This window comes from Doryrhamphus excisus, chromosome 2 (genome assembly GCF_030265055.1).
Source record: "Doryrhamphus excisus isolate RoL2022-K1 chromosome 2, RoL_Dexc_1.0, whole genome shotgun sequence".
NCBI classification, from domain to species: domain Eukaryota; kingdom Metazoa; phylum Chordata; class Actinopteri; order Syngnathiformes; family Syngnathidae; genus Doryrhamphus; species Doryrhamphus excisus.
Window position 1 is genome coordinate 27,585,716 of NC_080467.1, and position 18,601 is coordinate 27,604,316.

Genomic DNA, 18,601 nt, shown 5'->3' on the forward strand with positions numbered 1-18,601 from the left:
TAGTTACACCACGACCGCCATCATTAATGTTTAAATTCATCATTGTCTATTGCGATTATCATTATTATTAGGAACTAATTATTAATCACTATGTATTGACTGTTTTCTATTCCTACAATAAATAAATGAGCATAAGCTTTTCGTGTTGAAAATAAAATAATGGTGGATATGTCACAGACCAAGTACCAGAACACGTTGAAGACACTACAAATTCATGTGAAAGATATGTGATTTTATATATTTTTTACATTGTTCATGGTAAATATATTCCTTATATGAAATGAACACAAATAGAACATATATTCAGTGAAAATGATGGAAACAGTGACATTTATAGAGTGTCTTATTAGCATTTTTGCAATTGTGACAAATACGCCACATCAGGCTTTGCATAGCAATTTTACTAGCGATATTTTCTCAACTTATTTTATGTAAATTAATTGAATAAATATAACTACAACAGTGGAATTGTAATAGTCGACACCCTATTAAAGCATTGTTAAAAGGCTTTATTTAAAATGAGTGGGGCTGTCATGAGTTCACATAGCGAGACGATACACAAGAAGTGGGTCTACAAGAACAAGATGAGACAAGTACAATGAAAAGATATATGATATATTGCAATCTACTCATTTATTTTCTACTATGTTACCTTGATTTACTCCTCTCAAAGGCTACAATAATATGTACTGTGTGTATACTAGCAGCCCCGCGACCACCCACCGAGACTGTATGACTGACAAAAGGGCTCACTCCATTCATGCCGTTGCTCTATAGAACAAACGTGTCAATGTGCTGAAACCAAAGCACAGAATGAACGCTCTTCCTACTTGTTTGGAGGCAGAAGATGATGTTCTTTTTCATTTATTGTGTGATTCATTCATTTATTTATTATCGTCCCAGGCCTAGTGGCTACGAGACAGTTTTTTTTTTTTTTCAGAATGAGAAATCACGTTTTAATCTCAACAGACTTTATGACACAAGATCTTGTGACACCCCTAAAATTGAGCCATTTTGGGGAAGCCATATTGGGACCTGACAAACACTCCAAAAATGTTTCCTATACGTCACTTAGGGACGTAATGAATCCGTGTACAGCACAAAGCTGTACAAAGCTGTGTCGTACACAGCCCTCTCTCCAAAGCAGACTCCGCCCCCTCGGACAAATAAACTCCCGAATCAGGAAGTGTTGGCATTGATTAGCGGTGACATGGGAAGCGTGTTGCGCGTCTAATTGTGTCTTGGCAGCCCGCTGCAGTTTCTAATCAGCGTGATCGCCATGTTGTGTGGCATCGCAGATGAGGTCAATTATCTCGGCTACGCCACCTCGTAATAACACTGATTTAGTGCACTTTGACAGTGTTAACCTTTCCCCCTGCAGGCCGGCGGCTGTGCTCACCATTGCTGTAGAGAAGCTGTAACCTGTAGTGGATCCCATTGTTGGTCTTCTCACCATTGTACTCCTGTCACACAAAACACAACACCGTGATTCAAATGGAACTTGAATGGCGGTGACAGTGAGATGGCGTCACTTCCTACCTTGTCTTTCTCCACAAAGTCCACGTAGGACGTCCTCTCGATCTCCACTGGCTGGCCCTGCCGGTCGTACAGCGCCAGGACAAAGTGGAAGAAGTTGGACTTCCTCAAGTTGGACGGCGGCTGCTTCTCAAAGTGCGCTCGGGCTAAACCCACACCGCTAAAAAACACACACATACTGATGAGCTAAGGCAAACTAGAACTGTGTTAAACTGTAATACAGCTGAGGTGTTTGCATGATCAAAATGATAACATATATTGATTGACACACACACACACACACACACACAGAGAGAGAAAAGATGGCGACAGTACAGGTGGATGAAGCAGAAAGTGAAGCGAGGAACGTTGCTCCATGCTACGTCTCATTAGCTGCTCTAAAACGTTTGTTGATCAATATGATGCGGCCATGTTTATTCATGCTCACCGTTTGCGTTCGGGACCCGGCCTGGTGGGCCGGCGGCGCCGCGGTGACTCCCCAGGCGCCGGATTAAAACAGCCATGACCTTTGCTCGCACACACATTAGCCACGTTTTAGGCCTCATTTGTGGACGCCTCCTTCGCTCCTCTCGCTGCCTTTGAGGGGCAGGGGGGGACAGAGGCGGTAGCGGAGCCGGGGGGGGCGAGTTTAAACACTTACAGGTGAGTTTAAACACTTGCAGCTGATGTCTGACAACACGCAAGCGCTAACATCTCACCTGCTCACTTCCTGCTCGTCTTCAAAGTCAACACCTGCAAACGTGGTGGCACCGCACGCGATTTATGGTGCGCCGCGTGTCATGTAGCGTGTCATGTGACACGTGTTTGCATTGGATCCGGTGCCAAATGCTAACAGGCGAGTGGACAGTGGCACCACAATTAGCATAATTGAGCTAATAATTGAGCTAACGAGCTTCCTGAGAGCAGTCAGATGATGACGATGATGATGATGGTGGTGGTGCAGTGTTTAATTGGGATAATGGAGAGTTTTAGCGCTGATGCCAAATACACAACAACGGCCTCACAGGACACATCAAGGCGCGTGCACGTGACAGGAAGTAAGGAGGAGCCTCACGTTGAAACACAGACACACACGCACGCATGTAGTCGTAGGAAGTGTGGAAGACTAATTTGTTAGTAATTGGGAATGACATGCACCATTAGCACACACACGGAACGCCGCTGCCACCATCAAACACTGGACAGCCACCGCAGTCTCACACACACACACGCGCGCACACACACACACACACACAGTGACAGTTTTTCTCACATGTACTAACAACCTTAACAAGCCACGCTAAAAGATTTAGACTTTATGTAGACTTCATGACATGAGAAGCCATGATAAGAACCACAGTCTTCATCATCTTCTTTGTGGAAAAATAAGATTTTATCATCCTTCTCATGCCATCATTATTCTCATCAAAAAGTGAGGTCAATCTTCTCATCCACCAATGACTGTAAAAGGCGATCATGATAACTCGACTACTTTGCCCTTATGATTTCTCGAGTGTTCTGATTTTACGCATTTCGATCATCATTCACATTCTCATGTCATCACCATCATGAAAAAATAAGATCATGACCATTTGATGACTTTTTCCCGTTAATTTCTCATGAATTTTAACTCATTTGATAAATTTGACAAATTTTATCATCATTCACTTTGCTCATGCCATCATGCTTATTATCATCCTCAAATATTATAATGAGTCCTCTCATCAACTGATGACTGTTAAAGGTGATCATGTATACTTGACCAGGTGATTTCTCGGAAATGTTCTGTTTTGATTCACTTTATCATCATTCACTTTAACAATACCATCATTCTCATTCTCATCATAAAAAACATAATGAGTCTTCTCATCAACTAAGTATTGTTAAATGTGATCATGACAACTTGGTGACAGTCTCTAATGCGACTGATTTTTATCATCAATCAGTTTTCTCATGCCGTGATTATCATAGAAAAATAATATCGGTCCTCTCATCACACCAGAATTGTAAAATGTGATCATGACAAGTTAATTTCAATCTTTCTGATTTGACTCATTTTATCATCATTCGCTTTACTCCCGCCTCATTATTATCATCATCAAAGAATATCATAAGTCTCCTCAACAACTGATGATTGTTACATGTCACCAAAGCAACACAATTTATCATCAACTCTCTGAGGTGAGGTCATTTTATCGCCATTATCGCCTTTTCTCATGGCCCAATTATTATCATTGAAAAAAAATATCAGTATTCTCATCACTTTAGGATTGTAAAATGTGATCATGACAACTTGATGACTTCTTCCTCGTGATTTCCCATAAACTGTCTGATTTGACTCGTGTTATCATCATTCACTTTAGTCATGTCATTCTTGGTAATGAAATCATTGCAATTATTATGACTGATATGCTTTTAAACTAAATTCATATATTCACATATTCACACACACACACACATACACACTCTCTAAGGGCACAAGATGCTGATGCACCGGTCTCACACCTGCACGGTGTGTGTGTGTGTTTACCATTAAAGCGTTTGTGTGTGTGTTTTCACACACGCACATGATTGCGTTGATGTTGTTGATTAATAGTAATAATGGTAATAATAATAGTAGTACTGTGGTAGCAATAGTAATAATAATAAAATAGTAATTGTAGTAATAGTAATAATAATAAGGGGGTGCATGCATGCTACAAAGTAACAATGAATATGTCAAGACTGTTTTATTTATTTTCAAATGTATTCACATAGTTGAAGTGTATTCATATCATTTAGTCACAAATGGTATTTATTTTATCTTCAAACTGTAACTAATATGCATGTGTTTGATTGTTATGTGGTTGTTTTCTTTGGGCCATCGGATTGAATTTGACATCAGTGTCGTTTTTACAAGCTGGAGCAATTTACACATTTCACGTCCAATGTTTTCATCTTCTATTTAACTATAAACCTTTTTTTTTTTTCAAATTCTACTCATCGACAATGTTTGTCACTTGAGTGTGTGTGTGTGTGTGTGTGTTAGTGAAGGAACTTGGCTGAAGAGCCGCACATGCACGCACCCCCTTTTCCACTCATGTTAAATCACAACCTATTATTATTAATTATGCTTCACTATGTCTCTACAGTTTGTACAGTTTGGAAGAACTATGAAGAATATGCGTACACCTGTTATAAGTATTAGTTTGAATTTATTTCATTTTAAAAAGTAGTTTATAACACAATCATTAAAAAGATTACCCTTACAACTATTACAATATATTTCATTATTATGTATTTTTCTAAATAGTTTGCAACTGTTTTAAACATGATTACAACTACTGTTAATTATTGTTTATTGGGTTGAGTTCAGAGCTCAGTTGGATATACAATTATTATTACAACTATCACTATTATGAACTATTGTCTTTTCCGGAATAGTTTATAACACACATTATTATTACAGCTTGATTATTATGTGCTTTCAAATAGAGTTTGAAGCTGTTCTAAACCTTATATTATGAGTGAGAGTTTATTTTCAAAATGTAGTTTGTAGTTGTAAACATTATCATTATTATTGTGAATGATGGTTTATTTGTCATAGTTTGGAGTTATAAACCATGCCATCATTATTATGAATGATGATTTATTTATCTAAATTGTGTGCCGTCTAAACATTATTATCATTATTATGAATTGTGTTTTTATCAAACCAATAAAGACTTTGAGAGTAAAACTTTGACATGAAAAATGACTTTGTGGTGAGCTCACCTCTGCGCGGCCGTGTTGGCATCCAGGATTCCCGCGCCCTGCATCCAGGAACGCACCGGGGTCATGCCGGTGGGAAGCGGTTCCTCCTTCATGGTCAGACCCCCCCGAGGGAGGCCGTCCTGGATGGAAAACATCACAAGACTGTGGAGGGGAAAGGGAGGGGGCGGGGGGACTCGGAGGATGAGGATGAAGATGAAGATGAAGAGTAATCCTCCTGTTCGAGACACCTGGACCTGAGGAGGAGGTCCCGGTCCAGACTAGAGTCCGGATCCCTCTGGACTTGTCAGGCCGGCAAGTTGAAGGAGAGCGGGGAGAGCATCTCTCAGGAGCGAGGGGAGGCGGGGGGCTGTTCAGTGGGGGGACGCCAGCAGAACCGAACCTGGAGGTCCTGATGAGAAGCAGCGAGCAGCGAGACTGACTGGAAAGAAGAAGAAGACAAGAAGACTCTGCTTCAAAAGGAGGTCCACTCAAGTGAGGGAGGTGAAGGGGGGTGTGGGGGTTGGGGTGGGGGGGGCGAGGCCGATTGGGCGCTAACGGAACCCCCCACCCCTCCCTTATACCCCTCCCCGGCTCTTTATGGCTCCCGTGTCCCGGAGGAGAGCTCTTTCCCCCGCGCCGAGGCTCGGATCTCCCGCGGGACACGCGTGGAGCGAAGTGGGGGCGTGGCGTCACCCATATAAGGATGTCTTATTTGAATACTAGCGCATACATTGCTTCCTATTGGCTAGGGGGTGCTGTTACGTCACTGCTTTGTCCTGCACAATAAAAAAACAAAACATGGACACTGTCACTGTACACGCCAAACATCACAAGCACACGCACAGACACTTTGTCAGGTTTCAGCCAATGAAAGAACGTTTTACAACTTAACAGTTCCGCTACCTGCAAAGAAGTTCTGGTAGGCGTCATCACCGCGTCCAATGTGGACAAAAGAGGACCACAAGCTGACAGGTTACATGAGCAGGTCCACTATGAGGAAGTTCTACTGAGTTCTGACCCACTCATCCACTGGAACCATGCTGGACCGCGGCGGACCAGCTGTGTGTGACAAAGACACAAGTTGAGAACAGAGCAGACAAAACATCAAATATGTCTAAATGTGTCGTTTTTAACTCTCATGAAGTAAAGCTGTGGCTCAAACCACAGAATTGTACCCGCGTGGTTATATTGAACGTGAACTTTTCTGTGCTCGTTCTGTCTGGTTTTACCATTCGAGAACCTGAACCGAGTTGAATGGAGAACGGCGCCATCTTGTGGCAGTCTCCTCTAGTTACACGTGCCGATTTTCAACATTTTCAAAGAAGCTGTCAGTATAATAGGCAACATAATAAACATGTCATTTCAATGAAACCGAGCTTTGTTACCTTTGTAAACAAAAAACAACTGTTAAAGTCGAATGTGTACCTAATGAAGTGGCCGCAGAGTTGAACATCATAATGACCCCTCCCCTTTCTGATGCTGCTTGGGAGGTGTGCTTGCAGAGATAGGAAACAGCGCCAGAGTGAGACGTCCGGCCGGTTCTTTTGTGTGTTCTGAAGGACATTTTGGACAGCTGAGGTGCTCCGGTGTCTCTGTGGAGTGACACTTAAGAGATATTGCGCTTTAAACCAAATGTTAGCCGCTAGCCTAGCCACCTAGCTTAGCGTCTCGGTGCGTTCCTCAAGCTAGCGGTGTCCTCCATGCTAGCTAGTCACCTCATTGGCCTGCCCTCCTCCTCTTCTTCCTCCTCCTCCTCCTCATCCTCGACAGCCGGTCCTTTGGCGCCATCACAATGGCTTTAAAGCGAATTTCAAAGGTAATTGCCTTAGCTTGTGTTTTTTACAAGGAATTCTGCTCATCTTTGCCCTCGCCGAGGAGCAACTGCTATGCTAGCAACCGGCTAACTAGCGCGTGACGTCATATTCCATATCGGCTCTGGGCTCGTGACGTCACGTGAGGGCAACCATACCCGCTGGGTCGGTTGGCGGGCGTCACGTGACCTGCCACGCTATATCAGTATGATATGACTTCAGAGTGAGCTTTGTTCTCTGTAGGCCTACAAAACAGTCAAGTCTTTGTTGTAGTTTGTCAAGTGAGTTCATGTAAATGACACAGCGTTTAACTAAGTGAATGGGATTATTGGTAGAAATAACATTACAAGTCTGTCATTCGTGTCTAGTTCTTGTGCAATGTTATCCCAACTGCTTCTGGTTCATGCTTGTTTTGGGTCAGGAGTTGACGGACCTGTCCAGAGACCCTCCTGCCCAATGTTCTGCCGGGCCCGTGGATGAAGACAGTAAGAACTTCCTCCCTCCAGTTCTTGGCGAGATTACACTTCACTTGTATTGACTTTGAACCTGCTGCCCCTTGTCTCCTCAGTGTTTCACTGGCAGGCCACCATCATGGGACCTGTAAGTAGTACAAACATCATTGTCACACACACATCAGCAGCTATGCTAAATGTGTGTGTGTATTGCAGCCTGACAGCCCCTATCAAGGCGGTGTCTTCTTCCTCACCATCCACTTTCCAACAGATTACCCCTTCAAACCGCCGAAGGTCAGTGAACGGAACACAGAAGTCAGAAGTCAACAAATGGCATGGCCCATGTGTGTGTGTGTGTGTGTGTGTCCACCAGGTGGCGTTCACAACCAGAATCTACCACCCCAACATAAACAGTAATGGCAGCATCTGTTTGGACATCCTGAGGTCTCAGTGGTCTCCTGCGCTAACCATCTCCAAAGGTAAGAAGTCCAAATTGGACATGTGAGACCGCTAACGGCCACTGTGCTTCATGTCCGCAGTCCTCTTGTCCATCTGCTCGCTCTTGTGCGACCCCAACCCGGACGACCCCCTCGTGCCAGAGATCGCCCGCATCTACAAGACGGACCCTGTCAGGTAAGCGCACGTGCAGTCACTGCTTTCACATGGACAAACATGGCTGCATGCGTGTGTGTGTGTGTTGCAGGTATAACAAGACCGCTCAGGACTGGACTCAGAAATATGCCATGTGATCCTGCTTAACTCTCACTGGCCAATCACAGCACTTTGTTCACTTTTTTTTTTCCCCCCTCCACTCCTGTCCCAAATCTCAACATCATCCAAACGCTGTCACACGGAGACGGAGCTACCAGAGTGGACAGAAGAGGGATGCATGTCAGAGGTTCTTGGTCAGCCATGTTTACTTTTTAGAGAAGCTGAGGTTTTCCTCGCTGTGCTCCTCCCCTTTTTGCACTTGACTTGATGATACTTGACAGCAGCTGATTGGTCCTTTTTTTTCGCCCCCGCAGTAAATTTGATTGCACTTGATTTTGACTAGGTGTTCTAGAAGCTGGATGATTGTCATCAAACATGACGTATAAAAACTTTATTAATAAAAATGTCCAGATAAATAGATCAGAGTCTTTGTGATCTGTGTCAAAACTTCATAGAGTTAAGAGGAACCAAAAAAAACCCACAGATTACTTAAAAGATTATGCGTCCATACGAAAGTCAAATTTCCTGCTATTAATGAGACTCTGAACGCCTCATTTGGCTTCAAGTGGCAGTCAGGAGGGAAGAGGACGACTCCCATGTGTTGGTTGTATTTGATGTGCTCCACTAAAGACTTTTCACACACTTGGCCACGCCTACGCTGTGGAAAGCTCCACCCCGCTGTCGCACACACCGCTGTCCACGCGCGCGTCCAGTTTCATGTCTCGCAGCTCAGTGCACACATCATCGCCTGCGGAGACAACCCAGTGATTGACAGCTGTCGCCAACGGAAACACAGCCGGTATATCTGCTGACCAACTTTGCATACCTGCTGCCTCGAGCTGGTGGTGACACAGCACCTCCTCCATGACACTCAGTGCTCTACACTGGCCCACTGACCTCAGAGCAGCCGCAAGGTCGCGGACCGTCCCGCCAGACACCTGCAGGGGAGGGTGGAGGAGTCAGAGGCGACATGTGAATATTTGAATAGATGTGAATAAATGAATGAAACAAATAAACATTCAGAAGATGCATTGAAAGATGTGCTTATGTAGTATTCTACATTGGCCACCAGGTGGCAGTAGTGTTATGAATGGCTGGGGGAAAAAATTGTGTGTAATAAGAATGTAAAAGTGACATAGTGGTGTTATTTCACATCCACAGGGCTCTAATAATGTTAATACTTATTTAGAAGGTCGTAAAAAGGTCATCTGAGCTCTAACTGCTAGAATATTCCATTTAGAAGTATGGAATTCTACTTTGCAGAAATTTCAGGTATCACTATTAGGTCTGGAAACAATTAACCGTGATAAACGAGGAACTGTACTCCACACCCACACCCAAGTCATGTGACCCATCACATGTACCTCATAGCTGTCCAGCAGGGTTTTGGCAGGGGACGGGCTCAGTCTGAAGGCGGCGCTGAGGATTCCGAGACCCAGACTGTGAGCGAGATCTTCCCAGCAGTCGTCATCCTCCACAGCTCGACACAGCGTCTGTTTCACATCAGCACTGAGGTTGGCCATGTCACCTACGTGCCAAAAAAAAAAAAAAAAAACATCAAACACATTGCACCGCCATTGAAAACATATTGAACCGTCGGACTCCACTCACCCTGAGGGGGAACCATAAGGCAAGGAGATTTGGCTTGATACTCTTTCCCGCTGAGGAGCTCCAGTACCTGCAGACGGAGGGCTGAAATGTTTGCACCATGTGACGCAGGAGGAGGAGTTTGACTAGCATTAGCAAGCAGAATACCTGAGCAGAGGCGGCTATGTTGATGGGGCTGCTTCCGGGAACGTAGCCCTCGTCTTCCTCCTCCTCTGTGTCGTCCCGGAAGAAGAGAGGCTCAAGGTTCTCCTTGTTAGGGTCTGCGCCTGAGCAAGTGTCAGGATGTGGATCACAGTGGTGCAAGAAGAAAGTGTGCAGGTGACCCTTGGACCGTCACATTAGCAGCGTTCTGGCTTGATGCTAAGCTAAGTGATGCTAGCCTTGGCACCGTATGTGCTTACCTGCAGCCATCAGGAGTGCTGTTAGCTTGACGGATCCTCGCCCGGCGGCGATGTGAAGCGGGGTAGAACCGTTAAAGGTGCAGCAGTCTACCTTGGCGTTGCCCTAACAACCGACATCGCACACCACAGAGAAGCCATGAGGACGTAGTGCACGTACTTTGCCGTGATGGCAGAGTCAGAATTTACCTCCAGAAGCAGGCAGCCCGCCAGCGACACATTGTCACACTCAGTGGCGAGGTGGAGTGCGGTCCTGCCACTGCTGCGTTCTTGAGCCTCCACGTTGGCTCCGCCCTCCAACAGCTCTCTGAGAGAGGCCAGCTGATTGGCCAGAACGGCCAGGTGGATGGCACATAGACCTGGTGGGCACGGCATCAGAATGAGTGTTTATGTAAGTGTGTGTTCATGTATGTGTACTTACCGGCTGTGTTGCAGGTCTCCAGCAATCCCGTCATGGCTGGGTGGCGTAATAAAAATCGCACCATTCCCCCTCCATCCTGCTGGGAGGCCACGTGGAGCAGCGTGTTGCCATGGCGATCCGTCAGTGTGGGGTCAGCGCCGGCTCCGAGTAACGCCTCCACCGCTTCTTTCTGCTGCGTGAACACCGCCAGGTGCAAAGGCGTCTGGGACACACGGAGCGAGGTTAGAAACTCGCCTCCTACTGGATCACATGATCACGTCACCAAAGCAGGCCGTTCTACCTGGTAGAGGTGGTTCCTCATGTCCAGAACGCCGTCTACGGGCAGAGAGCCGAGCACCTGCGTCAGACTAGTCAGCGCCCCCTGCTGGCTGTGGAGGACCGCCAGGTGGAGTCCACTGACACGCAGGCCGCCAGGTCAACGTTAGCACCAAAACCAGCAGACCGGGAGAATGTTCCACAACGTTCACTCACGTGTCCCCGTCCTCATCCTGTGCCGCCATAACGGGGCGCTGTAGAGCCAAGAGATACGCCGCGTCGCCGGTCACGGCATACCTGAAGAGAGCGTCCACAGGTCTGCTGCTCGCCGTGTCTGCACGCACAATTCTTGTTTTTATTGACATGTTACATGACGTGTTAATAATCAATGATGAGGACAACTCCACCTCCGTCTGGCTGGGACTCCTCCGCCTCCTCCTGGTGTCCCGAACGTGCCAGCACGGCATCGCCCTCTGGGTGGTCATCTGGATCACTGTCATCAGCGCTGCTGTCTGCCGAGTTGCCCTCAGACACTTAAAAAAAAAAATAAAAAAGGCATAACATTCATGTTCATTCATTGAACTGATACGCTATTGATGCTAGGTAATAATCAGTATCGGTACTGCATTTTTATTGCTTTGTTATGAGTTTATATGTGGTAATAAAGGTTAATTTGTTGAATAATACATTCTATTTTTTCCAATTTTACATTTATTTCTTAATACAGTCATGTCTCGTTCCATCATGGTCAAAACATTGCTCCATCTATCACAGATATTAAAAAATGAATGTTGTGTGGTTGATAATCATCTATTTTTAGACCACTAGGTGTCACTAGTAACACCATTCATTCATTCATTTTCTACCCCTTTTTCCTCATGAGGGTCACGGGGGTGCTGGAGCCTATCCCAGCTGTCTTCGGGCGAGAGGCGGGGTACACCCTGGACTGGTCGCCAGCCAATCACAGGGCACATATAGACAAACAACCATTCACACTCACATTCATACCTATGGACAATTTGGAGTCGCTAATTAACCTAGCATGTTTTTGGAATGTGGGAGGAAAACGGAGTACCCGGAGAAAACCCACGCATGCACGGGGAGAACATGCAAACACACAGAGATGGCCGAGGGTGGAATCGAACCCTGGTCCTCCTAGCTGTGAGGTCTGCGTGCTAACCACTCAACTGCCGACTAGTAACGCCAGACTTCATAAAAACATAAACAATAACAATGAAAACACTATAATAGCCATCATAATCATCATAACATGAGCTAATGAATCCCTGCCATCACTTCCTGAGTCCACCACCTTGATGTGCAGCGTGGACAGTACATGTCTCACCGTGTTTGACTCCGCCCGCTCCAAGACCTGCTGAGTATCCCGTGGGACAAGCTCCGCCTCCCCCTCCTCTTCCATAGTTGAATGTGGAGAAGCCGTGGAAGTAAGATGCTGGACCCAAAAAAAAACAAAAACACTTCTAGGAATCACATCACATCTAGGAATGTTCCGTGTTCCGCTTGCTAGCTTATCTGACAACAAGAAATTGAACATTAATTCTATAAAAATGACCCTAATCAAGGTTTTACCTCCTCCAGCAGAGCCTGGACCACCCCCTGCTGATGGACCTCCTCCTCCTCCTCCTCGGTACAGACCGCCTCCTGCTCCTGCTCCACCTCCATGCCCGCTGAAGTCCTGGAAGTTTGGCAACGTCTTCTGACGCTTCCTCTGCACTTCCTCTTTGTCTGAACACACACACACACACACACGTTCTAGTCATTTCCAGAAGGTCCTGGAAGTGATGATTGCAGCGTACCTATGATCTGAGGGTGGTAGGTGAAGGGTTTGGGTTCGCTGGTCTCGTTGTCCGACTTCCTCTTGAGCTGGACAAAGACAGACGTGGGCTTCTGTAGGTTCTGGTCTCGATACTTTGGCGTCTTGAAGACGATGGCGAACTGAGGATGGACGATAGGAAACATCTGAAGGTCACATGCAAGCGGTCCCGGCGGGGGGGCGCTACTGGCGACCGACCTGTCTGTGCACGTCAGTGGGGGAGAAGTCGCCAAGAGCCTCCCAGGTGACGCCCGAGTCGTCTTCTTCGTAGAAGCGCACCTGGATGTCATCTGTCGAGACACACAGCTTGCATGCTGGTCACATGACACACACACACACACATAATGAGACCGCTGACCCCTGACCTTTCTGGACTTTATCACACAAGAGGTAGACTTCCTCTCCTCCGCTCACACAGCCGGCGGTCCGGTCCATCCTGACGATCTTCAGGTTGGACGCGTTTGGAGCTTCTGAGTCGGGGCGGAAGGGGGGAGAAAAAAGGTAAAGTCACATGTGTTGATGTCACATGACAACCTGGGCCGGCCCACAATGACTCATGAAATACCAGCAGTGTGTTGTTATGGTAACAGCTTCAGAAAGTGATGAGCTGGTCTCAGAGAGAGGAAGTTCTCACATAAGAGAAAGCAAGCAGCAGGATGGAGGAAATGAAAATGGCAACCACACACACACACACACACACACAAACAGCGTATGGACTCACTGCTGTCGTAGATGGCTTCTGACACCACCGGATCAAGTCGTCTTGTGAAGGCTCCGTCACTGTCCGGAAGGAAGGCGGTGAACATAAGACGCACCACGCTGAGGTCCATCTCCTTGGCCTGGAGTGACGCCGCGCTGCTGATCACGCTGCGCTGGTGCTCTGTGTGTCACATGCACACATGAGCGGCTTTCCCCAGTCTTAATACACACACACACACCCATACAAACACTGACCGGTGAGTTCCCGGGGCACGCGGCCCTCCCCCTGCAGGGTATCAATGTCAGTGTGGATGGAGACTCCAAAGTTGTACCCCATCCTGAAGGCCTCGATCATGCGCTCTTCCAGAGTCTTGGCCACATTCTTCTTGGTCACGTGTAGGATGCCCAAGTTGGGAAATCTGAGCACAGAAATCCCCTGAGTGCGATTGTGTGAGCGAGAGATCATATTCCGGCGAGGATGCCAGCACATACGTGATGTTGGAGTCTTTGGAGGGCACGTCCACGATGCACACACCCTTGTCGCACTGTTTGCCCACCAGGCTGTGAGCATGCAGCTGAGGGAAGCGGGTGAGCGCCGTCACCAGCTGGACCACCACGCGGGCCGGACCTTGGTAGTTACATATCTAAAAGGAGAATTAAAAAAACAAAAACACTGAAAACATGTCGGGGACTTTTATTTTGAGTGTGTGTGTATGTGTCATAACAACGTCGTGTTTCATTTGACAACACGACAACAAAAGCCTCCTCAGATGATGATGATGATAATGATGATGCTGTTTAACAGGAAGTGTGCAACTGCTACAGCACAAACCACTTCCTCTGCTGTCGACCAACTGCGGCGTTCAATGAACACGACTCCTCGAAAACAGAAGCGGCCGTGTTTCACTGTGGCGGGAAACGCCCACGGCGCCCCATTTGTGACCTCACATGAGTTCATCCTCAGGAAAAGTGGAATTAAAATTGACATTTAATGGAATAGAGTTTTATTTTCTTAATTTTAGTGGTAATTTTTTTTTTTTACATAGATCTTTTTTTCTACATTTACTCAATACCAAGGTACTTATATAATTGCACTTCTGGTTGGATGCTAACTGCATTTTGTTGCCCTGTACCAGTGACATGAGCAATAACAATAAAGTTGAATCTAATCTAATCTAATCTAATCTAATCTAATAATTATCAACGGGGCCAATATTTTGATGTAGATAGGTATTGGCGATATCAGGAAATTAATTTAACACTGGGTTATTCCGGCTCAGATGCCACGCCTCTCTCTCTCCTTCCACTTCTGTCATCAGCATTGCTCGGTCCACAGTGCCATCTGATTGGTTGAGTAAGCCACAGCAGGTGGCTTACTTAGTGGCATGGCTAACCGGATGCTAACTGGACGCTATCCTCACACACACACGGCAGATATTTAAGTTGTGGAGAACGTCCTGAGTGTACACAAACACAGCCAACTGTAATAAACATCCCAGAGCTGCTCTGCTAGCTCGTAGTACCATCCGATATGTCAGTTAGTCACTTGAAACAATGCTGGTAATATCAATGTGAAAACAGTCTGTCAATCTAGTAGAAGCATATGTGTGTGTGATTGCGAGAGAGAGTAAGAAATTCATTCATTTTGTTGCCAACTAGCTTGTAGCATAACATTGTCTCGCCTGCTTTAGACATATGAATAAATGCTACTCTATTTACTGTGGAAACATCTCAGAGAACTACAGTAAACCTCGGATATATCGGATTCAATTGTTCCCACTGGTTTTGTCCGATATAAGCGAAATCCGTTATATGCGTATACCGGAAAATGTCCGTTTTACGCATATATCGGATTTATATCCGGTATATGCGTAAATCGGATTTTATCCGTTATAAAAAGGCACTTCCTTGACTATGTTTCCAATGTACCTGGACGCGCAGGCAACGCTGCAAATGACGTCGTATAGCGGCCTGTCACGATTCGGTGAATCGGAGCGCCACGATGCGGCCATCCGATATATGCGAGGGAAATTTAATGGAAATGCATTGGAACGGGACTGGAGATTTTGTCCGAAATGGGCGAAATCCGTTATAAAAAATCCGATATATGCAATGAATTTTTATTGGAAATGCATTACAGAAAAACTGGTTCTTTTTTATCTGTCCGTTGTGAGCGAATTTCCGATATATCCGAGTCCGATATATCCGAGGTTTACTGTATTACGTTTTTATTGAACTTCTAATATATGCCTCTGAGTCTAGGAACTCCATGCTCTTCTGGAGCTATAATCATTATCGGTCCTGGTATCGGTTGGTCTCTAGAGATTAGCTTCTTTTTCTGAGCATCTGTGTGTGTTAGAGAAAGGATCTAATAACTACAACGATGCTCCTTGAGAGCACAGAGGAAGGCTAAAACTTTTCCCCTAAAAGTGATGGAATGTTTACATTTGTTTTATCTTGTCCGAGCCGACTCCTCTTCATCAACCAAAGCTTCCTCTTAGCACGTGCTTGTCACAAGCTGTGACATGTAAACTTTGTTTCAATTGACTGGTGAAAATGTATCGGGAATCTGGGAATTTCCCCTGATACACACACACACACACACACACACGATGGCCTCAAGAAGAGAATGTGTAGAGATGCTGTGGAGTGCATGAGAGAGTGTGTCATCCAATCAGATAACAGGATAACAGGACAGGAAGTGTTACCTTGACAGCAGGATAGGTCTTCTTGGTCTTTTCGCTGGAGGCTCCCGGCAAGCCACCATGAGACGGGCCTTCGCATCCGTAGCGGAACCTGAAGCCTCGCTGGGAAACATAGAACATGCACGTTAGCATCACAAGGGTCACTGTTGCCAACTTTGTTGTTATATTCAGGAAATAATCAGGCCCCACTTGGTGCTCTTTTTCAAAAAAAGACAAATCTAGTGAACAAGTGTTTTTGCAAACATAAAAGCATGTGTCGCTCTTCTCGATGAGCAGCCTGTGTGGTAAAAAAAGACCAGGAAAACAAACATGCATACCAGCACGTGAATTTATTGCTCGTTTAACCGATTTATCAATTATCCTGACAGGCCTAGTGGGCATCTGTGACCTTATTTGCTTTCAAAATTAAAGTTTCGCACTGTTTTATCACAATTAAAGGTTGGTTCCTACTCATTAGTGGCCCTAATCACAGTACTGACCTGTTTGGGTTGCTCCAGGATGTGCAGGAAAGGGCCGTCCCCTGAAAACACAGGCACAATAAGATCACCCAAAATAACAAGATGGTCATTGTCGATACAGAAAACATTTGATGAGATATTAAAGCTCTTCCTGTGGTCATCCCTTCAACTTAAAATGGTATATTTATATCCGTATACACTACTATATACACATAGCTGCACAATATAATTCTGCTGGTAATCTGCAATGCAGGATGAAACTGTGATTTAGAAAGCTGTATATCGACTGCAGCGTCCAACAGGAAGTGAGAGCAGAGGGACGCCGCGTCACAAAACTTCTTTCACTTTCCCGCCACTACAACTCCCCCCACCACAAAGTTTCACTTAAGATGAACAAAAGAAGAAAAAAAAAACAACAACAATGTCAGCTTTAGGGAAAGTCAAACCTGTCCTCAGAGCTGTGCTGTGAGACGTAAGCGCAGTGAATTGTGGGAAGTCCCAGGAGGGGTCCATCATCAGTGTGTCCAGAATCTGTCGGCACAAACATGCAGTCACGTGACAAAGTTTGACCTTCTTGCATCAGTAGCAGGTAACACACCTGACTGCTCGCAGGAAGGAAGTGCTCGTCTCCCGCCATCGTTCCTGTCAGGGAAACAGTGAAAGTGATTTGTGATCCAACCGGCACAATTTTTTTTTTTAAATCAACTTTGGTCTTCTTGGTGTACACACACAGAGAAGAGATGAAACTGATGAGTGGACACTAATGTGCTTGTCAATCATCTGTCATCAGGATCTATGCCAACTAATCAGCAAGAAAATCAATCATAGATAAATAAATGGATATTGACGATTACAGTTTAAATAAGACTGGCATTTTTAGTCTACAATTAAATAAACAACTCTACAACTTGCACACTTGTCCGGTTGAACAGTGTTATTGTTAGCTTCCCGGCTAACTGCTAAAACTGTTGACTGTACCAGTTACACTTCTTTTAAAAGAGGCTCAGAGCAGACTAGATACAAGTTTAATACAAGCCAAGTACAAGTTAACATTTATACAAGCCTGAAGAGTGTGTGTGTTATAAAAACGTTATACGAAATAAATAGGGGTAAAAAAGACAAGCAAGCTACATGCTAAATAGATGCAAGCTAGCAATACCAGACTCCGTTCAGAATATTAGCAAATTTACGATTGACGTTTAGCTTCTAAACACTCATTCAAACCGACGTGAACACTTGAACATGTTCGGTTCATTCGCGTTCACGTTTCCAACTGTGGAAGGTGGGTAGCAAACAGGAAAGATTGCGTTTAAACTTGTTACAATAACGCCGAATTCACCATCAGTTATCAATAAATCGTTTAAGTTATTTTGTGTCTAATTTTGAAAGCTTTGGGTTTGGTTGCCGGAGAAGAACAAGATGAATTTCTAACCTTCCGAACGGACTTCTGTGTGGCGTGGCCAATGAGGAAGTGAAACATTCAAGACAATGCAGACTTTGATGTGGAACTTCTGGCAACAGAGCAAACTTCTCGTCCTCGGTATGACATTCTTACCTCTTTGGAGACAAACTGAACATGAACGCTGGCCTCAGTCCACTTCACTTCATTTGACTTTGTCCATCGGGTCCACTTACAGTCTGGAGGACGCCATGACGCAACTTGAGCGCGTCGTCGTCAACGTCGACATTTCTTTTTACTGTCACAGAACTAACGCAGGACTCCTTTAATGTCTGCTGCGGTAGACTTGATTCACTCGTTGTATAAAGTTGATTCATCCATCGATATGATTTCCATAAAGTGCACCTTCTTCCCCCTCGGGAAATTCCCTCTGACGCGCTGCAGAGATAGGAACCGATGGCTGACGTCTCACTTTGAGTAAGAAAAATGAATCTTTACGATCTACAAACTGCGTAAACGGATCTTAACAAAATAATTATTTTGTTGTGTACTGAATGATATTATGACTTAGTACTTGCATCGCAGCTTAAATAGTATTATTTG

At 45.3% G+C, this 18,601-nt stretch overlaps 3 protein-coding genes across 10 annotated transcripts in view; 1 reads left to right on the plus strand and 2 right to left on the minus strand.

Annotated features, from left to right (window-relative positions):
- The window catches only part of LOC131115716 (transcription factor COE3-like), a 62,445-nt gene extending 54,825 nt beyond the window's left edge, over positions 1-7,620 (minus strand). For all 6 annotated transcript variants that reach the window (XM_058064419.1, XM_058064418.1, XM_058064422.1 and 3 more), the window contains exons 1-5: positions 6,673-7,620; positions 6,151-6,306; positions 5,269-5,686; positions 1,540-1,696; positions 1,400-1,463 (exon numbers count right to left, since the gene is read on the minus strand). In XM_058064419.1, coding sequence (XP_057920402.1) covers positions 1,400-1,463; positions 1,540-1,696; positions 5,269-5,402 — 355 coding nt within the window. In that variant the 5' untranslated portion in view covers positions 5,403-5,686; positions 6,151-6,306; positions 6,673-7,620. The remainder of the gene's footprint in view (positions 1-1,399; positions 1,464-1,539; positions 1,697-5,268; positions 5,687-6,150; positions 6,307-6,672) is intronic.
- LOC131115815 (ubiquitin-conjugating enzyme E2 2-like) lies at positions 6,720-8,649 on the plus strand. Of its 3 annotated transcripts, none has more exons than XM_058064427.1 (7): positions 6,720-7,063; positions 7,480-7,543; positions 7,627-7,658; positions 7,727-7,804; positions 7,884-7,989; positions 8,050-8,143; positions 8,214-8,649. In XM_058064427.1, the coding sequence occupies exons 1-7, from the start codon at positions 7,040-7,042 to the stop codon at positions 8,257-8,259; spliced, it is 444 nt and encodes a 147-aa protein (XP_057920410.1). In that variant the 5' UTR covers positions 6,720-7,039; the 3' UTR covers positions 8,260-8,649. The 3 variants fall into 3 exon arrangements, with proteins under 3 accessions (XP_057920410.1, XP_057920411.1, XP_057920409.1); XM_058064428.1 differs by lacking the exon at positions 6,720-7,063 and adding an exon at positions 7,256-7,339; XM_058064426.1 differs by lacking the exon at positions 6,720-7,063 and having other exon boundaries at positions 7,346-7,543.
- A 79-nt stretch (positions 8,650-8,728) lies between these two features.
- nfkb1 (nuclear factor of kappa light polypeptide gene enhancer in B-cells 1) lies at positions 8,729-18,467 on the minus strand. The gene is made up of 24 exons (XM_058064417.1): positions 18,155-18,467; positions 17,198-17,241; positions 17,046-17,130; positions 16,621-16,661; positions 16,145-16,243; positions 13,929-14,080; positions 13,692-13,855; positions 13,459-13,617; positions 13,103-13,207; positions 12,936-13,027; positions 12,721-12,859; positions 12,494-12,649; positions 12,249-12,356; positions 11,311-11,436; positions 11,120-11,237; positions 10,929-11,043; positions 10,649-10,850; positions 10,417-10,586; positions 10,231-10,333; positions 9,977-10,095; positions 9,833-9,899; positions 9,586-9,749; positions 9,048-9,159; positions 8,729-8,969 (listed from the first exon to the last, which is right to left on the minus strand). The coding sequence occupies exons 2-24, from the start codon at positions 17,234-17,236 to the stop codon at positions 8,875-8,877; spliced, it is 2,730 nt and encodes a 909-aa protein (XP_057920400.1). The 5' UTR covers positions 17,237-17,241; positions 18,155-18,467; the 3' UTR covers positions 8,729-8,874.
- Between the last annotated feature and the right edge of the window lie 134 nt (positions 18,468-18,601).

What these genes read in the sequence shown, in the direction of transcription:
- LOC131115815 (XM_058064426.1), top strand. Translation starts at nt 7,378, where the DNA reads ATGGGATTATTGGTAGAAATAACATTACAAGTCTGTCATTCGTGTCTA. An exon ending in CGGGCCCGTGGATGAAGACA is followed by an intron (nt 7,544 to 7,626) that starts GTAAGAACTTCC and finishes TTGTCTCCTCAG; the next exon opens with TGTTTCACTGGCAGGCCACC. An exon ending in ACCCCTTCAAACCGCCGAAG is followed by an intron (nt 7,805 to 7,883) that starts GTCAGTGAACGG and finishes TGTGTCCACCAG; the next exon opens with GTGGCGTTCACAACCAGAAT.
- nfkb1 (XM_058064417.1), bottom strand. Translation starts at nt 17,236, where the DNA reads ATGGCGGGAGACGAGCACTTCCTTCCTGCGAGCAGTCAG. An exon ending in TCCTGGAGCAACCCAAACAG is followed by an intron (nt 16,244 to 16,620) that starts GTCAGTACTGTG and finishes TATGTTTCCCAG; the next exon opens with CGAGGCTTCAGGTTCCGCTA. An exon ending in CGGGCTGCCTGCTTCTGGAG is followed by an intron (nt 10,334 to 10,416) that starts GTAAATTCTGAC and finishes GTCGGTTGTTAG; the next exon opens with GGCAACGCCAAGGTAGACTG.